Below are 12,635 nucleotides of genomic sequence, written 5' to 3' on the forward strand. Positions count from 1 at the left end.
AACCTGCCTGGAATAAACTGATGATAATGTCATCCCTATTCTACACAAGTACCAGTTGTTTTATTCTGACAAAATATATATGAACACGCTCGTAAATTGGAAATGCTTCAAATCAAAATTAGTATGAAAACATTGAAAAAAAAAACAAACTTGACTTGAGAAATATAAAATTTTGACTTTTTTTAAAAAAATTAAAATAAAAAAAATGATTGCATTCTAATTATTCCAGGAATTAGTGGTTTCATGCTTGTTGCTCTACTTTCTAAGGTTACATATGAACCAACCATTTTGTTTACTACTGAAAGATTTTTTTTCTTCAAGCCATTGATCTGAAATTAAGAAAAAAAAAAGAAAAAAAAAAGCTAGAAACGGAGTCCCATAATACTCACCTTGTTCTTCTTTTCCCCTGTTGCACTGTAAAATCCAACATTGTACCACGTGGCAATTAACACCCAAGTGGCATTAAAATTCCGATGGCGTGGAAAATAATGTCTGACTTCAGACGAAGCCAAATTCAAGATGTCTTTATCACTCGAATTCAAATAGAAAACACTCCCACCAACATGCTGTATGTCAATATCTGCCCAAAAGGGCGCAATCACAGGTGGGGAATTGTTCCGAGGGAAATCCTCTGGCCTGTAAGAATCCTCTTTGTTTTTGAATGATATAATTCCATTATTGTTCACCTAGAACGAAAAAGAAAAATAGAATCAAGGATTTTGCTTTCATAAAGACGGAATAAAAAGACTATTCCAAAAAGGTAATAAATAAATAATCACCCATTTGGCTGAAAAACTGGTTGTGATTAGACATATACCTCAAGGTAATGCTTAAATAAGGAAAGAATTATCTAAATTAACTCCCTTAATAGATATCTGGTTTATCTTCCTTGTGTGATATCTGATTTATCTCCCTAGGATTTATTCTGTCCAATGTTAGAAAGAATGTGTTTTTCTGACTGAAATTTAAGAAAACTTGTTCCATGTATATGTAAAATTTAGAATGAAACCTTGATAGAATTAGCTCTGACTCCTTGCTACTGAAGCTGAAGGCAGTATAAATATGTTAATCTGATTGAATAAATAGCTGGGTACACATATCAAATCTAGAGTAATCAATTGAAAGGCAGGCCAAAGGAGACTATGACCTCAAGCAATAGCACATCAAACTAACATAAATAATTTCACACAGAAAATCATTTGCAACTGATGTTGAAAACAAAAATGTTCTCTTTTTGGCTGTTCACCTTTCAAATGCACTTACTAATCTTAACATGTGCCAGCTGCTTTTTATGATATTTAAATGTCTATAATTTGTTAAAGTTTAAGTTTCAGAAGATACTTGAAATTTGAGGAATTTTAATTGACATTTAATAAATCAAACACTAAAATCTATAGATTATGTACTTTTACATTTACAAAAATATATATCCATATTTCATGGAGGTTTACAATAATCCACCCTCAGCCATAAAAAAATTTATATTTAGAAATTTAAAAAGAATCAGAATTGATAATTGTATTGGAATCAGGAATTTAGAACAGAATCGGTAATTGTATTGGAATTGGGGAAAATATTGGAATCGTCCCATCACCAATATCTATGCTTTCTCTTATGAAAGAAGAATTTGCCAGTTATTTATCTGTCCATTTAGTTCCTTAGTCTGGCTCCAGACCTTTCAACCTGTCTTTCATTGTATGTGTGTATGTAAATATATATCAGTGGCTAATCTATTCTGAAAACAGCGAAGGCTATTTTTATATCTCTTCATTGGTTTGATATGGGATGGAATTTAAGAAAAAGTAAATAAAAGATTTAAGTAAGCCCGAGGCAACACAAGCATTGATAATAGAGATCAGAGTTTCTCTAGTTGAGAAAAATGCATATATGTGGTAAAAGAGATGATTTTAACTTCTGAATAGAGGCCTAGAATTCAGGATAAACAAAACAGAGCAAACGTTGTAAAAAAAATAACACTTGAAAATTGTGTTTGTTGGAAAGAATACGAAGGGTGAAATGATTTTGTCGAAATTATATCTTTATTTGCAATTCTGTTTAGCAAAAATAAAACGATCTGACTTGAGCTTTGACCTGGGCTAATTCTTGATGTTGATTATAAATAGTTAAAAAGGTGACTTGGATGGTCAATAAAAGGTTAACCTGGAAGTGGGGACTTTTTTCTTCTGTTTAATGTTATGTTACCATGCTTTTATAGGGTTTCATTGATTAATTGTAGAGCGAGACACAAAAATATATGGAAAACATAAAACGGAAAAGTGAAAGAAAACAAAAAAAAAAAACAGCAAACATAAAAACGAAATCACATCAGTAAACTAATATTTCGTTTCTTTATAACCAGAGAAACTTTATCAAAGTTTATTCTGTATAATAAAAAGAAATGAAATATTAATCTATGAAAGGTTTTCTAATGTATTATTTTTTTCTATGCATTTTATCCTTATACTAATCCTATATACATACAAATATATCTTTTATATTATACTGGTGGGGGTGCCTGGCGTTACCCAAGTGTTTAGGTGGTATGGTAAGGACCCCCATTGGAGGGGGGGGGGTTCAAAAACAACAGTAGCAGGGGTGCCCGGGTGTAGTGTAGTAAAGAACCCTGAGAAAAAAAAAAAGTGGTAGCAGCGATGGGGAGAGGGAATCAGAGATGTTGAGAAAAAAAAAAAAGTCATAATAGGTAGGCAGGCTCGAACCTGTAACGCAAAGAAAAAAAAAGGTTAAAAAAAATTTTTTTTTTTTAAACTGTGGCATCTGTTGATGTCTCCATCACCCGACCGGAAGTTCGGAACGTTGAAATTAAGTGTAGTCAATCGAAAAGAAGACTTGCTAAAATGCTGGTTAAAAAGGGACCCCTAATTGTACAAAACTGTTCAGTTCAGGGTGAAAGAATGAATGCTTTTGGGCCAATTTTACAATATTTGTCGTCCAAAGGACAGAGTTTTAAAACGATACCAATTTTGTCAGGATCCGTTGCCTCTGTCAAAAGTTTTTAGTAGACATACACACATTTTGCCTTTTATATATTAGAACATAGGCATCATTCATTTCTTATGCTTTGACCTGGACAAATTCTTACAAAACTTATTTGTTAACATGCCATAAAACAGACAAATGTTTAGAAAGGTGCGGCCTTTGACTGTATAACAAAAGAGAAAAGTATTATAAATCGATACCGATGTAGGAGATATCGTAGCATGGATTCTGGCTGGTGTAGGATATAGATTATAATCATGTCTGGAAATGTACAAAGATTCACGCTGACTATTAAAATGTGGCAAATGAGAAAAAATTGGACAAAACTGATCGTTGTGAAAGATGAAGGATGGGTCACCATTTAGCAAGTGCTAAATTCACCATGAAAGAAAAGAACATTGTTTATGAATAAAGAAAATACGTTTTTATATATTTACAAATCTACAGTGATGTGAAAGATATTTTGAGCAAGAAAATTATTTTTATAAAAGAGTTAAAAGTTCTTTAGTTTGTTGAAGGTTTGAAATGTGGAAGCAGATATTAGTATTAGAAGTGTGAGTGTGTGTGTGAGAGAGAGAGAGAGAGAGAGAGAGACCTAAGGAGACTATGTGTATGCGGTCTTCGTCAATGTATGGACGTGAACTTCTGTGTGCTTGAACTGAAGTCATTCGCTTCCCTAGGCCTCTAATGTTGCACTAGAAATGTGTTATTGACTGAAACCTTGGGAATATAACAATGAAGATTGAAAATAGTAGTCGCAATAATTTAAAGTATACAAAACATGTAATCAGATCAAATATGAATCGCATGAACAAAAAGAGAGTTTTAATGGTAAGAAAGATTTCAATTCATAAATGTTTCATTTATTTCTGCTTGAAGATTTTATGAAGCCTGCGCAAATAAGTTTTCAAGATTTTTAATTTAGCCATATTTTACATAAGTTGCTTTGTTTTATGGCATATCAACCCCTTTCAGATTATTTCATACCAAATCCAATAAATTTGGAAAAGTTCTGCTTCAAGTTCTTTATATCTTTAAATTCATGTTTGATTTTTGGTGTTTTTTCTTTTGACTTTGAAGAGCATGATTGAGTTTTGTGACATATAAAACCTGTCAAGAAGAGAAGAGATATTAATGACTAGGCTGAATAGGACACACTTATGCCACCCATTCATATTTACTGAAATAAGAAACGCCATTTTGCATAACATGCCACGAACCCTATAGAGTACAACATATACTGATGGGCTGCGTGCATTTTTCGACATTGAATATCTCGAGAACTATTAAGAATAATTAAGAAATGAAATAAAAAATCAAAAGCAAAATTACAAAAAACTTAATGCATTTCGCTTTAAAATGGCACCACTTTCATTTACTACCATTAATAGTTAAGCAAGATATGAGGATTTGAAATATTCACAAGACTTTTAAAACACCCAGTAAATTGTTAATTTTTTTAAGGAAACAAAGATATATAAATAGATATAGCCAAAAGCTTTCGCTGAAACATTAAAAATTCGACTACCATATTAAAGTTTATGTATCTGCATTGAATGACCTAGAAGAGGTTGATATGCCATAAAACAAACCAGATTGTTTATTGTATTTGAAATAATTGGCGACATAATTAAAACAGCAGAGACTAATTGTGTTACCAAACAAAAAAGATTCACAGACTGAAAATTTTTCGTTTGGTACCATTGGTCACTACACTGATAACCTAATTGACTACTACAGTAGTTCCAGTATTTCCACTAGTGACCAAACAGCAGACTGAACTTATTGTGGCCATCAACAATTGTAAGGTTTATCTTTTTTAAGTGTCACTTGTTAAAATGAGGTCACATTAGTGCCTAAAGGCTTTAGCAGAGATAAAAGCACTTAACAGTGACATGAGAATATATTCTTAGTAGACTTATTTCATATGACCTAAAACATTAGCTCTATAATTGGCCAACTTAATAACCTCCGCCAAACTTGATCCACTCCCTCTTTTTAACCAGAGTGATTGTTGCTTCTGATCCCAGTGAGTGTTGTTTGAGCATTACACTCAGATACATGAGTTTTCCAACTTGTTTATTCACAGTGGCTTGTGTTTTGGCAAACTGTGAGCAAAAAGATACATTCAACCAGAAAACATCTTCCTTTCAATTTACATTTTTTTTTTTGCCTGAAAAAAAAAAAAAAAAAAAAAAAAAAACCCATTAGTAAAAATTTTAAATTTGAAGCCATGTTTAATTTCATAAGAGTTCCATTGGGTAGCTAATCTGTACAAGTCCTGGAGATAAAACAAGCCCTGGTCTTTATAATTTTGCAGGCAAAGAGCAAAGATCTTTCATGTGGACACAAAAAATTATGTGGGAATTCTAAAATATCTAATATTTTTATGAAGCAATTCTGGTTTCTGATTGGTTGCTAGCAGAACATGGACCCATTTGATTGGTCAGTTTCTATTTCCAATGTCCATAAGTAGAACCTTCAAACTTTCTTTAATCATACTCAGTTTATATAAAAAATATTGCAACAAAAATTAAAACCAATCTTCATTAGATCCATTACATGTATGTATGCATATATATGTGTGTGTGTGTGTGTGTGTGTGTGTGTGTGTGTGTGTGTGTGTGTGTGTGTGTTACTTGCAGACTCGAGAATGCTCTTTCATCTGGAACTAACTATATATCGGTGTTCATTTGACAAATGAGGTATCAAGTCTATCAACTTAGACTCTGGCGTACTAAATGAAAAGACGCATAATATAGATTGTACTAACTGTACCATACCCCACCCTCCCATTCTATTAAATATCATACATAATTGTAAGAATAAGCAAAATTATAGCGTTTGCCTGATCTATTTAAACATCCCATTATTCTAATCTCTTATGTTTTTTTGACAATATTTCCAAATATAAAATGCTTTTGTTTTTATTTTTTTAATATGCTTAATTGGTTGTTCTTGCTGATCTTATATTTTTGTAATAATAGTGTTTGTGTAGTCTTAATACATTTTGTAATATATTACAAAGTGTTGTATTCAATATTTTGTAATATCGTTATGCAAGTTTCAACGGTTAATATCATTTTAATTCAAAATCTGGTGTTTCTTTAAATAACTTTTATGCATTTGTTGTTTTTTTTTAATAATTCTGTTTGTTTCTACTCAAATCGTCAGAATGAATATCAACCTTTATTTTTAGAATAAACAAATAAGTTTGATTTCACGCAATTTCTAAACATTGCATGTGTGGTGCCATATTATTTGAACTACTGCAACACAAATAAAAGCGAATATTGCAACAATATATGATAGTTATTTTAGTACAGGCAGATTTCTATCATCATCATCATCATCATATTCGGTTCAACATCAGTTTTTTATGTTGACATGTGTTTGGCGGTTTTAAGAAATTGACTTCCAAACTAACCTACCTCTGACCACGTCTTTCTCTCAAGTCAATTTTTATCACTTCCTTTTGTTTGATGAAGCTGCTACTTTTTTTTTTTTTTTTATTACATTTTCACTCCAAACAAGGCACATTGACACTTTGGTGTAGGGGACTACTATCAGGGTCAGCAACTACTGGGGTACTATGTAGGGATTTGGGCAGCAAGATGTCGGTTCACGTCGCACTTGAACTTCTGCATGTCAGTACAGTTAGGGAAGCAGGATCCTGGAATGGAATTCCATAGTCTAGCGGTTCTGCGGAAGAAACTACTGAAGTAGAAATATCTTTTACATCTAGGGATCTCTACTGTGTGGGGGTGGGATTTATCTGCCTGTCGGGTTTGTCGCGGGTGTCTGCGTCGTGGGGGCACAAGTGTCTGCAGTTCGTCAGAGCATTCACCATTAAAATACTTGTAGAACAAGCAGAGGGATGCAATGTTTCGTCGATGGGACAGAGGCTGAAGCTTAGATGCCATTTCAGGGCTATCAGATTGGCGACTCTTTTTTGAATCTTGTCTAGGAGCGAGAGACTAGTAGCAGATGCACCAGCCCAAATGTGACAACAATACTCCATACATGGGCGAATGGTGGCCTTATAGAGATACAGGATACTTTCAGGTGTCAGTAGTTTTCTAGCACGGTTGAGAGAGCCTACCTTTTTTGCAGCGGCCCTGGCAATGTTTTCAATATAATTGTTCCAGCTCATGTTTCCTGTGAACGTTAGGCCAAGCAGTTTGAAAGATATACTCTCAGACAGGGAGTCACTGGCCATTGCTATTGGTGGCAGAGAAGGTTTCTTGTAGTTATTGAAGGAAACCAGTTTAGTCTTGGCAGCATTGAATGTGACCATCCATTTATGTCCCCATTCTACTACAGATCGGAGGTCATCCTCTAGTGTTTTTGCCATTTCTTTAGATATGTGTTCATTTGTTTTCCTGACATGCCTGTTATAGAGTGTAGTGTCATCAGCATATATACCCATCTCAGAGGCAGTTTTGTCGGGGAGGTCGTTAATATTAACTTTGTGTAGCACAATTAATAACGCAGGAACTCATCCATTCTGTTTGTTATATCACCAACGTTTCCTGCTTTGCACACATCTCACTATAGTGTCCAGATTTAATCTTACTCTCAGATCAGAACTAAGCTAAATTTGTATTACACATCCATCATTCTCATATTATTTCTCTCCATGCAATGCATGTCCTCAACCCTCACTGGCCAGGTTTAATTTACATACATCATTGTACTGTATGCAACAGAGCATGGACAAGCATTGGCAGCTGTATGCAAATGACCGAGCTGTGAGTGAGGTGACGTTACAGCAAGGAAGAAGGAAAAAGAATGTGTGCACAGAGTGATGATCATGTTAGAGAGGACAAATAGACGTGTTACACAGGTGGCCCGAGAGCGACAGGAAAAGATGTGTGCTAAATCACAACAAAAATTATGTTTTATATGGACAGATAGGAGCATAGTACCACACGTCTAAATATCTCCACTAGACCATCTGTAAATAGTTATCAAAGGCAGCAGCAAATCCTGGGAAAATATATCAGAAATAACAGTTGGAAATAAGTTATACACCATCCACTATGACTATGCAATTTCTATAGCTACAAACTTAGAAAACAAAGCTATTAAACCTGACATAGTCGTATGAAACTAAAAGGACAAAAAAAGCAACCTTAGAACTTAGTGTCTGCGATGATGCTGAATTAAACAGAACTTGGAATGAAAGATAATGAAATACGACGGTCTTATGTATGAAATTGAAATCTTAGGAAGATCTCCATCATTCCAGTAATCATAGGAACAACCAGACAGATAAAAAAATTTTTTTAAACTACCTGACAAATATACCCTATGAACCGAGGCAAGAGAGATACAAACAACTGCACTTAAAGAGACGATCAGAATCTTAAAAAAATCTCTTGTCCGAGATAGCAGGTAAGTCTCTGGCATCCAGTAGGATGCCCAATACCTAAATAAATAAGAAAATTTATATAAAATAAGTGTACTCCTGCAGTATAAAAACCGTGCCATCATTGAAATCGTCTGGGTAGTTTACTTCTCATTAAACTTTAATTTTGAAAATTTGGATTACTTATTAAGCAGAAAATTTTTATATTATAAAATTTTAAAAACGTTACATTATACTAGCCTGGGTGCCTAGCATTGCCCGGATGTTTGGAGGTGTGTGTTGAGCAAACAAAACAAAAAAACAAATCAAAGAAAGTGGTAGTAGGCAGGCAGGATCAAACCCGTAATGCGAAGGAAGAAGAGAACGTGAAAGAATAAAAACAAAAACAAAAAAAAACCTGAGTCTTTGCTGTTGCATCCATCGCCAAACCCGAAGTGGCGAAGGTTTAAATTAAGGCTAGTCAATAGAAAAGAGGGGATGACTTTCGAAAATATCGGTGAAAAAAAACGACCCCCTCCCTGCAGAAAACTGCCCAGTTTAGAGTGAAGAAATTAATGTTTTTAGCTAATTTTTCAATATTTGTTGTCCGAAGGGTCGTGCTTAAAAAAGATACCAATCTCCTGAAAATCTGTTCCCTCTGTCGAAAGTTTTGGGCAGATATGCAAACATACATTTAAACAGACAGATAAGATTTGTGCGTGTTCGTTTCACTTTTTCTCAAACTATTGGGTAATCTGGCTGATATTTTGTATGGATCTTAAGGTGCAGTGAACCAAGTATTATGGTATCCAGTTGATGAACATTTAAGGATTAATCACTACAAAATTACATTTACTCTAGAAGTTTTCTCGGAAACTATTAGGCTGATCTGGCTGAAATTTTCTGTGGACCTTTTAATAAGGTGCAGTGAATGAAATATATGGTATGCACAGTTAAGGATTAATAGGGATTAGTATTTAATGCAAATATGAGCACAAATTTAACCATATGCAACCATCAATTTGGCATAAAGTTAACTGGTTATAAATTTCGGCAGTTTTTAATGGGTTAAAAAGTCTAGTGTTAATTATTTAAGTGAAGCTTCACATTTCTGGGAAAGGAGAGAGAGAGAGAGAGAGAGAGAGAGAGAGAGAGAGAGAGAGAGTCGGCAATGGATAAGAAGAGCAAGAAAAAGAGGCAATTTCTCAAGTCTTTGTGCCACTTTCACGATTCGATGAGAACTGGACATTCTCCAGCAAACATTTATTTGCTGTGACACAAGGAGCAAGGCGAAATGATTCTCTTTTTACATGTCAAAATGAGGACACTTATGTTTGGCACAGGGTCAAAAAACGAACAAGTAAAGCATGCATGGTCCCCAGTGAGTGCACAGTGAACGAGGCATAAAAAAATATTTACTAAGTTCAGCATTTGCGCCCCCCCGCCCCCCGCATTTAGCCTCAGAAGTCCCCGGGGGATATCAAATCCTGGTGACAATGAACAAACGGTGCAGTTTTAGGCTTTGACATATGTAAATTTGAGTTCTGCAAAAAAAAAAAAAAAAAAAAAATGAAATAACTAAGTCTATCATTTGCTTCCCCCCCCCATTTAACCCCAAAAGTCTCCAAGGCCTTAACATATTTAAATTTGAGTTCAGCACCATACAAAACTGCTAAATAGACATACACAAAAAATTTTGGACAAATATGGTAAAATAGTCCCAAAAATGGAGTGTTTTTATTAGCACTAAAAGAGCCCTTAGGGCACACCTAAGAGTTATGGTGAAGTATAGACAAACAAAATTATATAGAAATCAGTTGGTTACAATTTTTCAGAAAGTTTTATAAAAATCCAAGGCATCAATATTTTTTAATAAGCACAAAAGTGTCAATGTTAGCCATTTTAACCCGAAAGGCACCCCTGGGTGTGGGCAACTGGAGTTTTCCCAGAAAATCGGTTCTGTTAATTTTTTTTACTCATATCATGTTTAATGTTTGTGAAAAATTGTACTAAATCCCAAGGTGTAGTTATTGAGAAAAGTATGAACAGACGAACGGACAAACAGACGAACGGACAAGGGTGAATTTACAGATCCACCCTGCTTTTGTCGAGGGACCAAAAAAAGGATTGCATTCCGATCCATTTGAAAAAGAACTTATGTCTTATGTGTGTGGACTTTAGAAGAAAGAGGATTCTTCAGATACATAATGTTGCTTGTAAAAAGAAATTGCACAAAAACTTTATCATGTACTTACCTGTTGGGTTAAAAAAAAAAAAGAGTACACAAATGATGCAAATTCATCCAGTATTTTCGTTTTCAACAAATAAAATAAAATTTTCTCAGTGGAAAATGTCGGTGGTCATTTTTAGTCTTATTAAATTAGGAAAAGTTAAAGCAACCCTCCCCATGTTAAGAATAGTTTTTGCAAATTTTAGTGTAATTTTTTTTAAAACAAAAATACTGGATGCATTTGCATACATTTTGATGTATGCTTGTTTTTTTTACCCTAACAGGTAAGTACATTTGTAAGTTTTTGTTCAATTTTATATATAGAGATTAATCTGGAGAAATACCAAAGTAATTTAGAAAAATTGGAGATTTGGGTAAAAAAAAAAATAAAATTAAATTAATATACAGATGTGTGTGTGTGTTTTTTTTTAGCAATGTTACAACTAAACTGCATTGAACATAAACCTTATTTTTGACCTCTCAACTTCGATTTGAGTTGTTTCCCCTGATTTATTTCATCGAATTTAATCATGACGGACAAAATCATTATGACTCACTTAGTTGTAAAATTTGCTTTTCTTGAATAAAAAAATTCTAAAAATTACTTTATCAAATTACATTGGCTACAGAATTAGTTTTACTAAACCCTTGGAAAGCCATGGATCCATTTGTCCTCCCTCCAAAATATACATGAAAGAGGCTAATTTTGCAGGCTTTAGTAGAGACATCTTGTCTATGTGAAGGAAAGAAATTCCTAAATAATGTATCTTGAGAGATGCAGAAGAAAATGTGATATCACTGGCAAGAAGCGAATAGCTCAAACGTCTTTTTTTTTTCTCTCCAGACTTGAATTTTGATGGCGCAGAAGTTTAGCAAGTGTACAAGTACTTGTCAAGCCATCATCCAAAGTAATCAAAGTTTGTTTATTCCATTCATCGTTTTTCAACCCTGTCATAATAATGTTTATTAAACTGACAATTTCATTAATCTCTATACTCGAGTAGCTTTTGGTCTTTGTAAGTGACGATTCATTAAAATATCAATAAAATGAATTGAATATATAGATATTGCCAACGTTGCTACAAAAGGAAGATGTTTTCTATCGGTATGAATGATAGTTTTGCCGGTGAGAGTTACTTCGTTTGTCACGTGAACGTTTCTTGAAACGGTTGTTACATAATCGGAAAGGCAACAACCAGCTACCCGGATGTTAGACACGATCAAACAATAAGTACAGCCTCTTACATCAAAGAGTTGATATTGTGTCATCGGCTATGATCGGCTGGCAGGTCTAGTCTTTGTTGTGTTGTTACAGGCAGCATTTCCATCATCAGTATTCTTCATGACAAGGACTACTTCTGAAAATTGAATGCTTCACAAAATAGCGAACAAGGCATCTTATAAAAATAGAGATTTCTTTTTAACACCGAAGGAGCATATTTAGGTAGGACGCGACGTGTGCTGCCAACGGCATTTGCGGAATGGCTGCTCCAACTGTTTACAGTTAAAATTATAATTCAATTCCCTTTGTAGGAGAAAGGGAATGAAAAGGAAGGGAGAGAAAGAAAGAGAGGGTTGGTTGGTTGTTTTATGGCATATCAACCCTTTTCGGGTTATTTAAAAGATTTTGAAGAAAGATTTTTTTAATAGAATATATTTGTTTTTTTCAAGTAGGTTTCTATTTAACACATAGTTGAGACCCTAAAAAGTACTACCACTCCGGGTCAGAGTGGACCTGGGAGCAATGGCAATTAAAGGGTGACTGCACACTCTTCAAAGCCCACAAGCTGGGGGCTCAACATCGGATATAGTTTAAGGTCATATCCAGGACTAGAAAGAAAGGGAGACATGCATACATAACAGGCTCGATGACGAGTTTTATAAACAACTGTCAATCTGATTGCATAAACAATCTCAAGTCACACACATCACTTGTCAAACTGTAGACATTTTGGATATCTACGTTAACCTGTATCTGCATATCTTCCCTATCTCCTCATAAGTACAGAACAAGTTTGGCATATGGGCCCAAAACGTGAGGAGTTCAAGGCTCCCCAA

At 34.3% G+C, this 12,635-nt stretch overlaps 1 protein-coding gene across 3 annotated transcripts in view; it reads right to left on the reverse strand.

The window, feature by feature from the left end:
* Positions 1-12,635, reverse strand: part of LOC145292149 (sushi domain-containing protein 2-like) — a 454,013-nt gene that overhangs the window by 290,322 nt on the left and 151,056 nt on the right. For all 3 annotated transcript variants that reach the window (XM_080138279.1, XM_080138278.1, XM_080138280.1), the window contains exon 2: positions 390-686. In XM_080138279.1, coding sequence (XP_079994405.1) covers positions 390-686 — 297 coding nt within the window. The remainder of the gene's footprint in view (positions 1-389; positions 687-12,635) is intronic.

Source organism: Euprymna scolopes, chromosome 13 (genome assembly GCF_053919585.1).
Source record: "Euprymna scolopes isolate OS-2025 chromosome 13, ASM5391958v1, whole genome shotgun sequence".
In the NCBI taxonomy this organism is placed as follows: domain Eukaryota; kingdom Metazoa; phylum Mollusca; class Cephalopoda; order Sepiida; family Sepiolidae; genus Euprymna; species Euprymna scolopes.